Source organism: Halichoerus grypus, chromosome 11 (genome assembly GCF_964656455.1).
Source record: "Halichoerus grypus chromosome 11, mHalGry1.hap1.1, whole genome shotgun sequence".
Taxonomy (NCBI): domain Eukaryota; kingdom Metazoa; phylum Chordata; class Mammalia; order Carnivora; family Phocidae; genus Halichoerus; species Halichoerus grypus.
In genome coordinates this window covers 45,953,593-45,972,898 of record NC_135722.1, presented here as the reverse complement: position 1 = coordinate 45,972,898, position 19,306 = coordinate 45,953,593, and the positions used below count along the sequence as shown (strand labels likewise).

Sequence of the window (19,306 nt, the reverse complement as noted above, 5' to 3'; positions counted from 1 at the left end):
CATTTCCTTTTCTTCTTTGGTATTTCTATTCATATGGCATTAAGAAAAGAATAATTTGGTGGCATTCATACTGAAGGGTTCATATTCTACTAAAACCCTTCACTCTTTTGCAAATGCTTTTTGCTTTTTAGCTACCAGCCATTCAGGATTAACACAGCCTCATTTCAAAATATGAATATATTACAGCACTCATAACAAAAGTATAAATAGAATACTAATTAATGGATTATTTCATCTTCCTTTCTCATATATAGGATGGAGAATACAGAAAGATAAAATTAATATGCCAAAAGACGGGCATTTAAAACTATTAATAAATTCATTCTGAAGATCTTCCATACTTGCTATAAGAAGAAACTAGTATATTTATATTTTTCAATGATGCTTTTATTCCAGCCAATCCTTCCTATTGGGAATGCAACAGATCTGAAAGTAGTAATTAGTTGAAATGTTATAGGACTCAAAGAAATATGATAAGGTTTTGGCCTCAATAACTGGCAATTTAAAGATGAATACTTACAAGTTCATGGATATCAGTTTTAAAGATAGAATGTACTCCAATAATGAAAGGCGTTGGGGAACTCAGAACTTCCAGAAGCTGAGCCGGGAGAATGGGAATATAAGGGTAACTGGAAATAATAAAAGCATACGTGAGCTATATTTGTTTTCCCATAATATGAACATATTTTCTTTCACCTTTATGTGGTATGAATTTCAGAATACCTACATTTAGAAATTATCAATAATATTCTCATGGCTGTTAGTATTAAATTTTTTAAAAGAAAGATAAAAAAATCTTCATGTTTTGAAAGAGATGATCAGATATAACAAGATATAAAGTAAATGGAACCCAGGGCAGCTTCCTTATCCCTTATTCCTCGGAGGCAGTCTCTTTAGGTTTGTCAATCTTGCTTGAAAGCATTTTTCATTACATAAAAATCTGATATCAGGAGGTAACAATGACTACCTGATGGGCCCTCTCCCTTAATATTAATGATGATTTGTCTAAATAAAACAATCAGTCAAATTCCATTTTCTATACTTGATGTTTGAATTCACTCAGAATGGCAAAGTACAAAAATTAAGGCCTAGAATGCTCTTATCTAGGGGTTAAGAAAGACACATAGATAAAAAAAAGAAAAAAAATTTTTAAATAAAATCTGAAACAGTCCAAATTTTTTTTCTAGTTTGTATGAACTTAATTTTCCAAAAATGTTATGATTATCAAATTGATAAAACAGTATATTAGAAAATATTTTATTCAGAACACTATCAGGGCATCATTGTTTAGATGTTTTGTTTTTTACTTTTTACTATGGAAAATTTTAACATTCCCCCACACCCCCAAAAAATAGGGAGGAAAAAAGGAAAATGAAGCCTCATGTATCCAATGCAGATTTGACAATTACCAATGCAAGGTCTCATATATGTTTCTACCCATTTTAAAATTGTTCTCTTCCCTACTGTATTATTTGAAGCATATCCCAAACATCTTATCATTTATACATAAATACTTTAGGAGGTATCTAAAAAAAGGTAAGGGATCTTCTTTAATATAACCATAATACCATTATAACCCCTAAAAATTAATAACTCTTTAATATCAAATAATCAGACAAAACTAACAAGACTTTCATCACTAACTATATTCAAAGAGAATTAAATGTTGCTGACAATATGATTCAAATTATTTTTGCACTAAATTAATCAACACTCAGTAATGAACAACTTGGAAAATTTCCAAATTCTAGGTTAGATTTCCATCAGAATCATGTGTACAGCATAACTTTGTAAAATATGCCCTTGTGGTTCAAAACTATTGTGCTATGACATTTCAACTAATCATCAATAAGTAATGCAGAATTGGGAACAAATTAAAGTACTAAGTTAAAAACCTCACCTATATTTAAGAGGAAACATTAAAGATTCCAGGGCTCTGCAAGCATCACTAAGTCTCTGGAAACTTGCAGAATGGAAGAGAACCTTATTTTCTGTGAGAACTGCACAAAAGAGGCTGAGGACATTTTGAATTCCTGAAAACACAAGAGCAAATGCTTACCAAATGCATTTCATTTTATATGTGTTGCCAACAAACAGACAAAGAATGACATGGAATGAAAAAGCCAGTATTTTTGAAATCTCTAAAGAAAACTATTTGGTTAAACTATAAATTCCATATAACCTATGAGTATTTGTTTTCCCAAACTTTCATTTTGTCTTTATTCTTCAAATCAATGTAACACTCATTGAACATATTAGTTGTTTGGAAATACATTATTACCTTCTTTTCAACTTCATCTCCATGAACTGTACTTAAATTCCTGTTTTAGATGCTGGCACTGTTCAAATAACTTTTTTCCCCCTTAAAGTCCATTTGTCTGATGTTAATATAACCATGCCAACTTTGTTGTTGAAATTTTCCTGGTATGTCTTTTTCCATCTTTTCATTTCAACCTTTCTCTACTTCTTGGAAATACAGTTGACATTTTAACAAATCTAGTCTGACAACCTTTGTCTTTTAAGTAGATCATTTAATTGACTTATGGTGATTATTTCTATATATACATACATATAATATCTTATTCAATACTTTTTATTTGTTCTACCTTTTCTCCCCCTTTCTAAATGATTAATAATTATCCCGGACCTTCTTTTATCCCCTCTGCTAGTACAGAATTTATAAGTCCTGTTTCTATTTTTCTAGTAGAAATGCTAGAAAATACAGCATTCATACTTAATAAATTGAAGTTAAATAAATACATCGTTTCTTATCTTCTCCTTTTTACTACTGGGTCTTTTTTTTTTTTTTTTTAAATATTAGTTGAACTTAATGACATGGACCCACCAAATCAAAGTCTTCTAAGGTAAAATACTTCCTATAACTCCCTTTACCATGGCTTGTCCCTTCACGTGAGGCATGCAAATTTCTTCTTGGTCCATTATTAACTGCTATCCTCTTTTATGATTCCTAACTTATCTCATATGATACACCTGAACTTACAATTCAGGTTTTTAATTTTACCTCATTTGGATAATGTAAGAGTTTTATAACTGGTTTCTCTAATCCAGTCCTTATTCAGTTCAGATCTATTCTCCACAGTCTAGCATGATGGACATAAAATACAAATCTGATTATGTCACTTTCATGCTTCAAACACTTCAGTATCTTCCCATTCTTTTGGGTAGTTATTTTCAAATGTATTCTGTTCCAAAGAAGCAATTTATTAAGAGAAGCTTTGCTTCAACCTGTTTTATATATTAATCGCTGTGAGCCTCAGTTGGTAAAATGAGAATAATTTTAAAACCTATCTTAGAGGGTTCCTATAAAGAAGAAATGAGATAATGCATGGAATTCTCAGTATGGTACCATGTTAAATAACCAAGATACATTAGCTGGTATTATGATTATTATTGTAATTATTGAAGTTGCTAACATTAATTTGCTTTTAAGTCAGGGTTCTGATGCTAAAAATGTTTGAAGACACCTGACTACTACATTAAGACTGAGCGCCATGCCAAAATATCTTTATGGTTTTACATCCGTATTTCCAACCCAGTTGCTACCTCCCACACTTGTATGATCAATAGTAAACTAACTGAGTTCTTAGAACACTTCTTTCAGTTTGATAACTCTGCTTCTTTTGTTCACCTTCACTGTACCTGATGTCCCCTTCATTAAAATGTGAGTCCCTCAAAGATAACACTGGGCCTTATACGTTGCTGTATCCTCCCCTGCCAAGCACTGACTATATAGTAGGCACTCAAAAATGTTTCAGTGAACTGACAAGCTGTCTGAATGCTGACATGAGTCACTATAAAGAAATATTAAAACTTTCATTAAAAGATGTCAGAGAATATCTTTAAAAATTCAGATAGGGAAAGTGTAAAACACACAGATCATAAATTAAAAGATTAATAAATTCAATTATTTTAAATTGAAAATTCCTGTCAAAAAATAACATAAAAAATGAGGACAAGTCTCAGACTGAGTGAAATTGCATAGAAAGTATATAAATGTAAAAGGATAATCATCTAAAATATGTTGCCCTTGGCTAAGGAAATGAATCCAAAACAATACACCTAAGACCAAAGTGAAAGAGCTTCCTGCCTAATTTTTCTTCTAGGAGTTCTACGGTTTCCAGTTTTACATTTAAGTCTTTAATCCACCTGAGTTTATTTTTCCGTGTTGTATAAGAAAGTGGTCCAGTTTCATTCCTTTGCATGAAGTTGTCCACTTTTCCCAACATTATTTATTGAAAAGACTGTCTTCTCCCCATTGTATATTCTTGCCTCCATTTTTATAGATTAATTGACCAAATAAGGATGGGTTTATTTCTGGACTCTAGTCTATTCCATTGATCTATATGTTTCTGTGCCAGTACCATACTATTTTGATTACTTTGTAGTATAGTTTGAAATCAGAAAGCATGATACCTCCATCTCTGTTCTTTCTCAAGATTGCTTTGGCCACAATATTGTTCTTTAGAAATTTTTTCCTACAGTCAAGATTTGTTCTAGGATCAGATTCTCCATTTAGTTGTTGCGTTTCTTTAGTCTCATTCAATATGAAACATTATTACAATTTTTTTTTTTTTTTTTTTTTTTACTGAGGTAAAATTCACCTACCATAAATTAACCATGTTAAAGAGAACAACTTATTGATTTGCTTATGTTGAACCATCACTGCATCCCAGGAATAAATCTCACTTAACTATGGTGTATGAACCTTTTAACATGTTGATGAATTTTTTTTTTTTAGATTTTACTTATTTAATTATTTGAGAGAGAGAGAGCGTGCACAAGCAAGCACATGCAAGAGCAGGGGGAGGGACAGAGAGGGAGAGGGGGAGGGAGAGGGACAAGCAGACTTGTGCAGAGCCTGAGGCTGGGCTCAATCCCACGACCCTGAGATCATGACCTGAGCTGAAGATCCCAGTAAAAAGGAGAATTACAGGCCAATATGCCTGATGAACATGGCTGCAAAAATTTTCAACAAGATACTAGCAAATCGAATCCAACAGTACATTAAAACAATTCTTCACCACAATCAAGTGGGATTTATTCCTGGGCTGTGAGGGTGGTTTAATATTTACAAATCAATCAATGTGATACACCACATTAATAAAAGAAAGGATAAGAACCATATGATTCAATAAATACAGAAAAAGCATGTGACAAAATACAGCATCCATTTTTGATAAAAACCCTCAACAAAGGAGGGATAGAGGGGACATACCTCAACATCATAAAGGACATATACCAAAGACCCACAGCTAATATCATCCTCAATGGTGAAAAACTGAGAGCTCTTCCTCTACAGTCAGGAACAAGACAGGGATGTCCACTCTCACCATGTTATTTAACATAGTACTAGAAGTCCTAGCCACATTAATTGACAACAAAAAGAAATAAAAGGCATTCAAATTGGGAGGGAAAAAGTCAAACTTTCACTATTTGCAGATCACATGATACTCTAAGTAGAAAACGTGAAAAACTCCACCAAAAAAATTGCTAGGACTGATACACGAATTCAGCAAAGTCACAGAATATAAAATCAATGTAGAGAAATCTGTTGCATTTCTATACACCAATAATGAAGCAGCAGAAAGAGAAATTAAGGAATCAATCCCATTTACAGTTACACCAAAAACAATAAAATACCTAGGAATAAACTTAACCAAAGAGGTAAAAGATCTGTACTCTGAAAACTACAGAACACTGATGAAATAAATTGAAGAGGACACAAAGAAATGGAAAGACATTTCCATTGGAAGAACAAATGCTGTTAAAAATGCCTATGCTACCGAAAGCAATCTACACATTTAATGCAACCCCTATCAAAATATCAACATTTTTCGCAGAGCTAGAATAAACAATCCTAAAATGTGTATGGAACCACAGATGACCCTAAATAGCCAAATCAAGCTTGAAGAAGAAAAGCAAAGCTGGAGACATCACAATCAAGCTATATTAAAAAGCAAAAATGAACTTCATCAAGATAAAAAGTTTCTGCACAGGTGAGGAAACAATCAACAAAACTAAAAGGCAACCTACAGAATAGGAGAAGATATTTGCAAATGACATATCTGATAAAGGGTTAGTATCCAAAATCTACAAAGAACTTATCAAATTCAACACCCAGAAAATGGATAACCCAGTCCGAAATGGGCAGAAGACATGAACAGACATTTTTCAAAAAAAGATATCCAGATGGCTAACAGACACATGAAAAGATGCTCAACATCAGTCATCATCAGGGAAATACAAATCAAACCTACAATGAGATATCATCTCACACCAGTCAGAACTGCTAAAATTAACACAGGAAATAACAGGTGTTGGTGAGGATACAGAGAAAGGGGAAACATCTTGCAATGTTGGTGGGAATGCAGACTGGTGCAGTCACTCTGGAAAAGAGTATGGAGGTTCCTCAAAAAGTTAAAAATAGAACTACCCTATGATCCAGCAATTGCACTACTAGGTATTTACACAAAGGATACAAAATTACTGATTTGAAGGGATACATGCACTCTGATGTTTATAGCAGCATTATCAATAATAGCCAAATTATGGAAAGAGCCCAACTGTCCATCGACTGATGAATGGATAAAGAAGGGGTAGTGTGTATACACACACACACACACACACACACACACACACACACACACACACACACAATGGAATATTACTCAACCATCAAAAAGAATGAAATCTTGCCATTTGTAATGACATAGATAAAGCTAGAGAGTATTATGTTAAGCAAAACAAGTCAGTCAGAGAAAGACAAATACTATATGATTTCACTATATGTGGAATTTAAGAACAAAACAAATGAACAAAGGGGGAAAAAAAGAGAGAGAGGGAGGCAAACCAAAAAAACACTCTTAACTACAGAGAACAAACTAATGGTTACCAAGGGGTAGATGGGTGAAATTGGTGGTAGGGATTAAGGAGTGCATTGCTGTGATGAGCACCAGGTGTCCTATGGAAGTGCTGAGTCACTATATTGTACACCTGAAATTAGTATTACACTGTATGTTCACTGACTGGAATTTAAATAAAAACTTAAAAAAAAAGGACGAAGATTCTGAGTATTAGGGTAATGTTAGATCATTTTTACTGGGAGTCTTTGTTCCTGGGTCACTTCTGTAGATAGACATAAGAAATATATGCATGTACACACACACCGACACACACACACATATATCCAAATATATGAACACATATACATGCATCTTAACAGACACATATAGAAGTATTCATACACATATATATGAGAAATCCTGGGTTCACACCATTACTTTCCCAATTTTTTGTTTTGTTTTGTTTTAGAGAGAAAAAGAGTGCGTGCAAGTGGGGTGGGGGGGTGGTTGAGGTGAGGAGCAGATGGAGAGAGATTGAGAGAGAGAGAATTTTAAGCAGGCTCCATGCTCAGCACAGAGCCTGATGCAGGGCTTGATCTCACAACCCTGAGATCATGACCTGAGCTGAAATCGGAATCAGCCACTTAACTGACTGAGCCACCCAGGTGCATCTTTACACCATTACTTTTTATTCCTATAGGGTCTCTCCCCAATGACTCTAATACATATGTGTGCGTCCCTTCTTCCAGTGAGAACCCTGGATACTAGTAATATACACATATTCATTCATCTGCTAAATCTTATGCTACATATAAAATAGTTATAAAATTTCTTCTGCCATTCTAACTTAACACCACACCATCTAAAAAGGAGCTCACAATTTGTTTGAAATTCTCTCCTCAAACCTGCTCAAAACTGAGGTTAGTCAAATACTGTGTACATAAGTTATTTTGAGTAGTTTTTCCTCTTCAGTGTGGTTAGGTTTTTCATCTAAAAGACAGTGGAGGGGCGCCTGGATGGCTCAGTCGTTAAGCGTCTGCCTTGGGCTCAGGTCATGATCCCAGGGTCTTGGGATCGAGCCCTGCATTGGGCTCCCTGCTCAGCGGGATGCCTGCTTCTCCCTCTCCCACTCCCCCTGCTTGTGTTCCCTCTCTCACTGTGTCTCTCTCTGTAAAATAAATAAATAAAATCTTTAAAAAAAATAAATAAAAGACAGTGGAGTTTGCTTCTGTATGCTTCAGTTTTAGTATTTTTTTGTTTCTTCCCATCATGACTCATCTAGTATATTTTCTGAGTATGTAAGACCTACACATACTTCCAAAAGTTAAATCTATATAAAAAGGTCCACTCAGAGAAGTGCTACTTCTTCGCTGAATTAATAGTATTGTGCCCTGGTTCAACCAGGTTGAATCAATTTTATGGTTGTTATAATGTACTATAATTATATAAAATATTATTGTTGGGGGGATGTGAATGATGTATACTTGAGGATTTTCTGCACCAATTCAGCTGCTACTTCTGAGTCAAAGTATTTAAAAACAAACATTTATGTAAAAAAACCTCTGTGGTTGTATTAGTTTCCAATGGTTGCTATAACAAATTACCACAAATTTGATGGCTTAAAACAACACAAATATATTATCTTTTATGTTCTATTTTTTAAAATGTATAATAAGTCATTGTTATTAAGTGGTTGTCACTTTGACATGGAGGAAGTCCATATTACATGCTATCCTTTTCTAGTAACAAGACATTCCTTCCTAGCTTTGTCTAATTTATGGCACCTTAACTATTCAGAGTTTATCTGGTGAAGGGAAACATTCCCATTTTATCCAGGAGACACTTCTGAAATCTTACTTAAGCTACATTGTAAGTTTTACTGCAAAGATGTTTCATATTTTAGCCAAATATTTTCACAGTAAGAATTACAGACCTGAACCTCTGAAACAAATAATAAATTATATATTAATTTAAAAAAGGAATTCAGAATTATTTTACACATTAAAATGGTTGTTATAATATGGCATATGTTTCCTACTTAGCAGTAGATGTTTATTGTATAGCAAATAGAATTTCATGACATTTTATGAAGTTCTCATTGTCAAAACCTTTAATAAAAGTGAAAAGTTTTTGATATGCTCTTTTTTTTGATACTATTGCATCTACCTATCTCTGTCTACATTTCGTGATCAAATGAATGCTTTGTAAAAATATTAGTATCTGTGTTGTAATTACAACAGGGGGTGAGGATGGGGCAGGGGGAGGTTGTTTCTTAAAATAATCACTTTAGGTTAAGCCAGTGCTTAAGAGGGAGGATGTCAAGTACTTAGTCATCCTTATTATGATATTAGGCAATATAGCTTTTCTGGAAGCTTAGACCTGAATTTGTTATGAATAAAAATAGTAATAGATACTTTATATTTATGGGAAGAATTTCAACCAGCTCCTGATCACTTTCTAATAAAAACTCTTCAAAACATGTTAACCACTAAAAAATGTACAATACTTATTAGCTCAGTTTTTCTTGGTTTATGGAAACATATATGTAAATGTAAAAATAAGTAATTTAGAATTATGATTAAAGTATTTGCTTAAAAAACCACAAATGTATTATCTTAAAGCTCAGCAGGACAGAAGTCCTATTTTGGGGTTTTCCAGCTTCTAGCAACTGCCCACATTCCTCGGCTCATGGCCTCCTTCCATCTTCAAAGCTGACAAAAGCCATTTGAGTGTTTCTCATTTATGTGATGTCAGAATGCATCATTCTGACACTGACTCTTCTGTCTGCCTCTCTCATTTTTTAAAGGCCCCTGTGATTTACACTGGGCCCGCCAAAGGAACAGACCCTTGAGTTAGATTTTGAAGAATAAGAAGTTAGTGAGGGAGACAAGAGCAGAAAGGCTTTCAAAGCTGATAGAAAACCATGTGCAAAGAAACAGAGGACTAAGGAGGAAAAGGCACTGAGAAACCTGTAAGTAGTTCTATCATGGGAATGTTCAAGAAGAATTTGAATACCATGAAAAGGAATCTAGGCTTTCTTTCCTGAAGACTCCAGGGAAGAACTTTTTCCTCTCCACTCCTATCTGAACCCTGTGCAATCCCCCACAAAAAAATAATCCATTCTGATAATCCATCAGAAGATAAAATTCATAGTCAGCATCATTTAGTATTAGATAAATTGTGAAGAAGGCAGGCATATAGTTTTAAGGGACTCTATCCACTTACATCAGTCAAAACAATCAGTTTATGATACCAAGGGGGAAATATTATACTATACTTACTAAAACAGGATTTAAGTTAGGATTTATATTTGAAATGAGTTAGGGACAATATTCTAGTGCTCAAAGGGGAAGTTTTCCATTATCCAGAAAATAATATAGTATATACATACAAATAATTTACCCATGTCTAACTGAAGATTACTTAAATTTTGTATTCTTAAATATCACATGCTTTCTTGAGTTTCAGATAATTAACAATCTCAAATATTTTAAGAAATTAATGTTTTTATTCCTAAATAGCAATGTTTCTTGCTGTGTTTATAGCTATGCAGTTATTGAGAAATTCAATTGCTTTGAACTACAAGTCATAATCAGTTTTCTACATAATCTTGAATTGTTTCCTAGTCTTTGGTAGTCAATGTCCATCTAAAGCTGCACAATAACGGTAGAGAAGACAAACAAACATTCCAGTGATAATTACTACTGATTTCACTACAATGGTTCACACACATCCTGTTGATTATTCAAATAGTAAAACACTCTGAAAAATTACTTCCGATCTTAACTTTTCTTTAGGGGTTAAAGTTCTAGAATTCATAACATCACACATTAACAAATGTATTTACTTCCTGTTTTGAAAAAACAACACCAAAAACTTTTCTCCAGAATTGTCTCCTTCGCTTGAATAATAATGATATGTTGCACAGATACAACACTATGTCTCAGTGTTCAAATGGGCAAACTGAGGAACTGAAGGCCATGGTTTCAAGACAGGATATATGTTAGGAAAGCTTAAACAATTTATTATAGTTCTTTTACATAAATCCACAACAGAGAAAATGATATAATAATGGTCATGACTTAACACAAGTCAAGGAAAAGGAGATTTCTCATTTATTTGATCAGTATCTGTCAAGTAACTACCATGTTTCAGGCACTGGGAATACAGAAATAAAGAAAAACAAGATCTCTACCTTCACAAATTAACTAAAGCTTTATATAGGTTTATATAGTTTAGTTTTATAACTATCACTGAGAGGCAATGTTTAATACGTTACAAATTCAGTGTATCATTTCCAAATATATTAGAAATGGAAATCTAAGTAAAAAATAGTTTAAAAGGTAACTGAATTGGGCAACCATGTATATTTTAGCAGTTTTGAACATGGGCTTATTCCCTTGAGTGTGACATGAATTAAACATACTTTATGGACCTATAAATAGGAAGTCAATTAACAAATACATATGACCACAAATAATTCAAATTTAATTGTGTTTATCCCAAGTAATCCATAAATGGCCCAACTCAACCAAAACCGTGTAAAAAGGTACAATGCATTTCTTTTCTTGTTTAACCCTACAATTGATTCTGAGTCTGGGGTAATTAAATCAGATTACTCCAATCCCAAATGGCCCAGATTCCTAGTCTGTACCAGTTCCGACTGACCAGGTTTTAAAATCTCTTTAACATCTACATTTAAGCAGGAAGCAAAAGAGGTCTTGGGAATAGAATAGCAAACAAAGGGGAAGGATAATATTGAGTAACTGAAGAGTTAAAGCAAGGATCAAACAAGAGGGAATTACCTTGGCAGAAATAACTCTTAATTAAAACTTCTTCCTTTCTTCTCCTCTTTCCTTTTTTCCTCCACTGTTAAGCCTTTACCAAGCTGCTGAGATATGTAAGAAATTGCTAAACTCTAAGGATAGATATAAAGAAATGGGAGGCAGGCTCATAAGAGCTCACAGTTCAGTGAAGATGGCAGGTTGGTAAGTAAATAATTAAACACAACAGAATAGGGACACGTACAAACTGCTACAGAGCACAGAAAAAGAAGGTAATTTATCCTGCCATCATCTGTAAGTTGCATACTTCAATAATGGAGTACCCATATTTGGTAAGAATATTAATCCCTAAGTGCTAAAAGCAAAATGAAATTTTGGACAAGAGAATTTTGTGAGAAAGGACAACTCTTCTTTTTTTTTTTTTTTTAAGACTTTATTTATCCATTTTGAGAGGAGAGAGAGAGAGAGGAGAGCCCCAGCAGTGGGGAAGGGAAGAAGGAGAGGGAGAAGCAGACCCCCCCCGCTGAGCAGGGAGCCTGAAGCCAGCTAGATTCCAGGACCCTGAGATCATGACCTAAGCCAAAGGCAGACACTTAACCCCGACTAAGCCACCCACTTTTTTTTTTATTATGAAGGACAACTCTTAATGGCTATCTTGCCTCAAAGCATTTGCATTCATTAAAAGATAACTCAATACAAAGATAGAGATAACTATTTAATAATAGCATTTAAGCACCAGGAAAGGAAAACGGAGAAAATAGTTTTGAACCAGGATTCTTCTGAACTGTCCTCAAATTATATCATATAGCAACCACATGCTTTATTAATGCGTAATTCCAGCAAGGGTAGTACACTAGTCAATAAGCACTCAACTGGTCACTGTCAGTCAGTCTTTGGTATTTTAAAAATGGCTAGCTTTACAAAACTAGCATAAATATTTAACCTTTAATTGTCAAAAGAAAAGCAATGAATTTCCTGATCACAGTCTATTTCCTACAACTTAAGTCTCATCAAACCTCTTACTATTTTATGAAGACCTTTTTTATGCTCTATACCATTGCTTATGTTCTTCCTTCTGTCTGTAATGCCCTTTGTCCTCTTTTCTAGCTAGTAAGGTATCTCTTGGTATCTCTCTTGGCTCTTGGTATCTTTATTTTTTAAATTCTTGTAAAACTTATTGTCACTTCAGGAATAATTATATAGTGTTATAGACAGAAGCTTTCCCAGGGAAAGACAAAAGAGAATACCAAAATTTTTCCATTAAAATATTCAAAAGTAAAAGTAACTTTCTGAATTGAAAATTACAGCTACATTCAACATTTTAAGTATGTTTATGTAAAAGGTAAAAATAATGTTTATAAGATAAACTGAAGAAAAATTCTGGCTATTTTAATAATTTTTAAAGCATCTATATTTAGTATTAGAGACAATCAACACAGAAATATTGATCTAATAATAGTTAATGAAAAACTGGCTAAAGTTAATTTAAGTAAGCAAAAAGAAAGTATGCATGTAAAAAAAAGTTCATACCAAGACTGAATCATGAGGAAATATAAATTTTGAGCAGACCAATAATGAGTAAGGAGATTGAAACAGTAATCAAAACTTCCCAACAAAGAAAACTTGAGGGCTAGATGGTTTCACTGGTAAATTCTATCAAACATTTAAAGAAGAATTAATACTAATGCTTCTCATATTTTCAAAAAAATTGAAGAGGAGGGAACACTCCCAAACTAATTTTACAAGGCCAGCATTACCCTGATAACAAAGCCAGATAAGGACACTATAAGAAAAGAAAACTACAGGCTAATATCCCTGATGAATAGATGCAAAAATTCTCAATAAAATACCTGCAAACTGAATTCAGCATCACATTAAGAGGATCAAACACAATCATCAAGCAGGATTTATATCTGGGATGTAAGGACAGTTCAACATACACAAATCAGTCAACATGATATACCACATTAATAGAATGAAAGATTTAAAAATCACATGGTCATCTCAATAGAAGCAGAAAAAGCATTTGACAAAATTCAACACCCTTTCATGATAAAAATTCTCAACAAATTGGGCATAGAAGGAATGTACCTCAACATAATAAATGCTATACATGGCAAGTCCACAGCTAACATCTTACTCAATTGTAAAAGGTTGAAAGCTTTCCTGGTAAGATAAGAAATAAGACAAGGGTGTCCACTCTTACCATTCAATTCAACATAGTACTAGAAATCCTAGTCAGAGCAATTAGGGAATAAGAAAAAATAAAAAGCATCCACATAAGAAAGAAACAAGTAAAACTGTCTCTGTAGATGATATGATCTTATACAGAGAAAATCCTAAAGACTCTACCAAAGAACTATTACAGCTAATAAACTAATTCAGTAAGTTGCAGGGTACAAAGTCAACATACAAAAATAAGTTGCATTTCTATACCCTACCAAAAAACTATCTGAAAAGGAAATAAAACAATCCCATTTATAACAGCATCAAAAATAATTAAAAACTCAGGGACAAATGTCTAACAGACACATGAAAAAATGCTCAACATCACTTGGCATCAGGGAAATACAAATCAAAACCACAATGTGATACTACCTCACACCAGTCAGAATGGCTAAAATTAGCAAATCAGGAAACAACAGATGTTGGCAAGGATGTGGAAAAAGGGCAGCCCTCTTACACTGCTGGTGGGAATGTGAACTGGTGCAGCTACTCTGAAAAACAGTGTGGATATTCCTCAAAAAAAGTTAAAAATAAAACAACCCTAAGACCCAGCAATTGCACTACCAGATATTTACCGAAAGGATACAAAAATAGTGATTCAAAGGGCATATGCACCCCAATGTTTATAGCATCAATGTCCACAATAGCCAAAATATGGAAAATAGCCCAGATGTCCATTGACACATGAATGAATAAAGAAGATGTGGTATGTGTATACACACACACACGGGAATATTACTCAGCCATCAAAAAGAATGAATTTTTGCCATTTGCAATGACGTGGAGAGAACTACGGTATCATGCTAAGTGAAGTAAGTCAGTCAGAGAAAGACAAATACCATAGGATTTCACTCATGTGGAATTTAAGAAACAAAACAGATGAACATAGGGGAAGGGAAGGAAAAATAAAATAAGATGAAAACAGAGAGGGAGGCAAATCATAAGAGACTCTTAATCACAGGAAACAAACTGAAGGTCGCTGGAGAGGAGGTGGGTGGGGGCATGGGGTAACTGGCTGATGGGCATTAAGGAGGGCACTTGATGTAATGAGCATTAGGTGTTACATGCAACTGCTGAATCACTAAGTTCTACTCCTGAAACTAATAATAACTATATGTTAACTAAATTGAATTTAAATAAAAAATTTTTTAAAAACTTAGGGATAAGGAGATGAAAGATCTGTATGTTAAAACCCATGAGACTTTGATGAAAGAAACTAAAGAAGACACAAATAAGTGGAATGATATCCTGTGTTTATGAATCAGAAGAATTAATATTGTTAAAATGTTCACACTACCCAAAACCATCTATGGATTCAATACAAACTCTATCAAAATTCTAATGACATTTTTCACAGAAACAGAAAAAAAAATCCTAAAATTTATATGGAACCATAAAAGACCCCAAATAGCCAAAGCAATTGTGAGAAACAACAAAGCTGGAAGCATCACAATTCTTGATTTAAAACTGTATTACAAAGCTAAAGTAATAAAAATAGTATGGCACTGTCATAAAAACAAACACACAAATCAATGGAAGAGAAATGAGATCATAGAAATAAACTCACACATATAAGGTCAATGAGTATTTGAGTCAGGAATATTCAATGGGGAAAAGATAATCTCTTCAATAAATGGTGCTGCGAAAACTTGATACTCACATGCAAAAGAATGAAACTGGTCCCCTATCTCACATCACTCACAAAAAATAACTCAAAATGGATTAAATACATAAACCTAAGAACCCAAGCTATAAAACTACTAGAGGAAAACATAGAGGAAAGGCTCCTTTACATTGGTTTTGGCAATGATTTTTTCAATGGGATACCAAAAGAAAAAATAAACAAGTGGGACAACATTAAACTAAAAAGTTTCTCCACAGGTAAAGGAATAAATCAGCAAAATGAAAAGGCAACCTACAGAATAGGAGAAAATATATGCAAACCATCTACCTAATAAGGGAATAATATCTAAAATATATAAGGAACACATACAACTTGATAGCAAAACAAACAAAAACCACCTATCTGATTAAAAACTGGGCAAAGGACTTGAATGGATATTTTCCCAAAGAAATATGAATTCCATGAAAAGATGCTTAGCATCACTAATCATCAGGGAAATGCAAATCAAAACCACAGTGAGTTATCATCTTACATTTGTTAGAATGATTACTAAAAAGATAAGAGGTAACAAGTGTTGGCAAGGCGGTGGAGAAAAGGTATCCTGTGAGTAGGATGCAGCCATTATGGAAAACAGTATGGAGGTACCTGAGGAAATCAGAAATAGAACTGAAATAAGTCAATCAGAGAAAGACAAGTATCATATGATCTCACTGATATGAAGAATTTGAGAAACAAGACAGAGGATCATAGGGGAAGGGAGGGAAAAATGAAACAAGACAAAACCAGAGAGGGAGATAAACCGTAAGAGACTCTTAATCTCAGGAAACAAACTGAGGGTTGCTGGAGTGGAGGCAAGTGGGTGGGTGGGGTGGTTGGGTGATGGACACTGGGGAGGGTATGTGCTATGGTGAGCGCTGTGAATTGTGTAAGACTGACGAATCACAGACCTGTACCCCTGAAACAAATAATACATTATATGTATATATAAAAAAAAAAGAACTACCATATGATCCAGCAATCCCACTTCTGATTATATATCCTAAAGAAATGAAATCCCTATCTCAAAGAGATATCTACATTCCCATGTTCATTATAGCATTATTCATAACAGCCAAGACATGGAAATAATCTATGTGTCCATCAATAGATAAATGAATAAAGAAAATACGTGTAATACAATGGAATGTTATTTAGCCATAAAAAGGAAGGAAATCCTTTTTTGTGACAACACGGATAGACCTTATAGGCATTATGTTAAGTGAAACAAGTCAGACAGAGAAAGATAAATACTCTATGTTTTCACTTATATGTGGAATTAAAAAAAAACAAAAAAAGCTGAATTCAGACAGAAATAGAGAGTAGAATGGTGGTTACCAGAGACTCAGGGGTGTGAGAAATGGGAGATGCTGGTCAAAGGGTACAAATTCTAGGTATAAGATGAATAAATTCTGGGGCTCTAATGTACAGCACGGTGATTATAATTAACAATACTGTATTATATACTTAAAAGTTGTTAAGAGATCTTAAAGATTATCAGCATACACATAAAAATGATAATTATGTGAGGGGACAAAGGTGTTAACTAACCTTACTGTAGTAAACATTTCACAATATATACTTGCATCAAGTCATCACATGTAAACCTTAAACTTACATAACCTATATGTCAATAATACCTCAATAAAGCTGGGAAAAAAAGTATAAGTACAGATGATACAAGACTACTGTTGTTTAACTATCAAAACAGTGATAATAGCTGAAGGTCCAAAATCATTTTAGTCTGTGACTTTAAAAATGTGAAATAAGGGTCGCCTGGGTGGCTCAGTCGGTTTAGCGTCTGCCTTCAGCTCAAGTCATGATCCCAGGGTCCTGGGATCGAGCCCCGCATCACGCACCCCGCTCAGCGGGGAGCCTGTTTCTCGCTCTCCTGCTTCCCCTGCTTGTCTCTCGCTCTGTCAGGTAAAATAAATAAAATCTTTAAAATAAAAAAGTCTAATAAATAATATACTGTAAAAACCTGGGGAATAAGTATTCTAAAACTGGTGTATTTGCTGTTAAAATCCAAATTATAGCTAAACAGATATGGCAAAACATATCATGAGAATTTCACAAAATTATTTGGGTTAAGGAGGGACATCTGAGTTAAACAGCTATGGATTAGATGAAAAAATGAGATGGGCTATAAAAACGAGTCCTGTGAATACAATCTTACTAACATTAAAAAAAAACAAAAACAAAAACAAAAACAAAAACCCTGCAGTTTTCCACACTTAAGACACAAATCTTCAGGTAAACAAAAACAGTTCACATAGGCTACTAGGAACAAAGAAACAAATAAGATGGCAAGTAAGAGATGAAGGGTGATTGACAGGAAATTATGGGGCGATGGTAGAAGTCCACATAATTATTTCAGGCAAACACAGAGACATCTCAAACTATGAAAAACAAATTCATTATCCTAACAATCCTTGGAGAGAAGAACCAAGGAAATGCTATCATTAGATTTAGACCTTCCACAGGAAAATGGTCAAGGCTACAAAAGAATCTTAGTCTTATCTGCTTCCTCTCTGTGCTTTATAAAATCCACCACCACCATCTCACCCCCAACCCAGGTAGTGAACTCTGATAATGGTCTAATATTGGCCTTCAACAACAGTCCAACCAAAATGACCGGTGATAAGAACATGCCTTTAGTCAGAATTATCAGTACCACATGTTCTGGAAACTACAACTCTGCACATGGCGCTGTTTTAGAGGCATCCTTCTTTCTCCTTCCCTTTCTTATCTTTTCCTTATTTTTTCCCTGAAAAATTAAAATTTGAATATGTAAGCAAAAGATAATTCAGCTCAAACATACTAGAGAGTAAAATAATGAAATCTGATCTTCAAATGACTAATAATCATACATCCTGGCACACTTCATCCATACCTAGAACATCTAATGAAATAATGATTGCCATTTTCTTCATGGCTAATATATTCACTCATTTATTCAAAAAATATTAATGTCTTCTGAGTCCAAGGTACTATGCCAAATATAGAGGACACACAGAATAATAAGAAAGTTCTTAAAGCTCACAGTCTTATTAACTCCTTATTAATAAATAGGGGAAAAGCACGGAGGAGAATTTCCATACCATCCCTGAAGACATCTGGGAATCAACACATCAGCCCTGTACTGCCTACTTCTAGACTTCCTATTATCTGAGGATAAAATGTCTAATTTGTCCAAGCACTGTACTTTTTAAAAAAATAAAAGGTATATATATAAAAAGTTAAAATAGTTTTTATAAGTTTAAGATTTTATTTATTTATTTGAGAGAGAGAGAAAGAAAGAGCACAACTGGGGAGGAGAAGCAGAGGGAGAGGGAAAATGAGTGCAGAGCCCAAGGCAGGCTCAATCCCAAGACCCCTGAGATCATGACCTGAGCCGAAATCAAGAGTCAGGCGCTTAACTGACTGAGCCACCCAGGCGCCCCTAGTTTTATAAGTTGTTTAAAAAATATTTTTATTGAAAGATTAAACACAAAAATAGAAAACCATACAAATAAAATGGATGGCTTAAGGAATTATCTTACCAACACTACTTAAGTCAACAAAGAGAACTTTGCCAGCAACCCTAAAGGCCCCTTCCATGTGCCCCCAATCAGAACTACCTCTCTACTGCCATAAGTAACCCTTATCTTGACTTTATTCTATTAACCATTTTCCTGATTTTTTTCTATAGTTTTATCACCCAAATGTGCATTCCTAGACACTATAGTTCAATCTCTCTATTAAAAGGGAGATTTTTTAAAAAGATTTTATTT

At 34.0% G+C, this 19,306-nt stretch overlaps 1 protein-coding gene across 4 annotated transcripts in view; it reads right to left on the bottom strand.

Annotated features, from left to right (window-relative positions):
• SBF2 (SET binding factor 2) overlaps positions 1-19,306 on the bottom strand; it is a 454,330-nt gene that overhangs the window by 197,285 nt on the left and 237,739 nt on the right. For all 4 annotated transcript variants that reach the window (XM_078058407.1, XM_078058408.1, XM_078058411.1 and 1 more), the window contains exons 7-8: positions 1,901-2,033; positions 521-629 (exon numbers count right to left, since the gene is read on the bottom strand). In XM_078058407.1, coding sequence (XP_077914533.1) covers positions 521-629; positions 1,901-2,033 — 242 coding nt within the window. The remainder of the gene's footprint in view (positions 1-520; positions 630-1,900; positions 2,034-19,306) is intronic.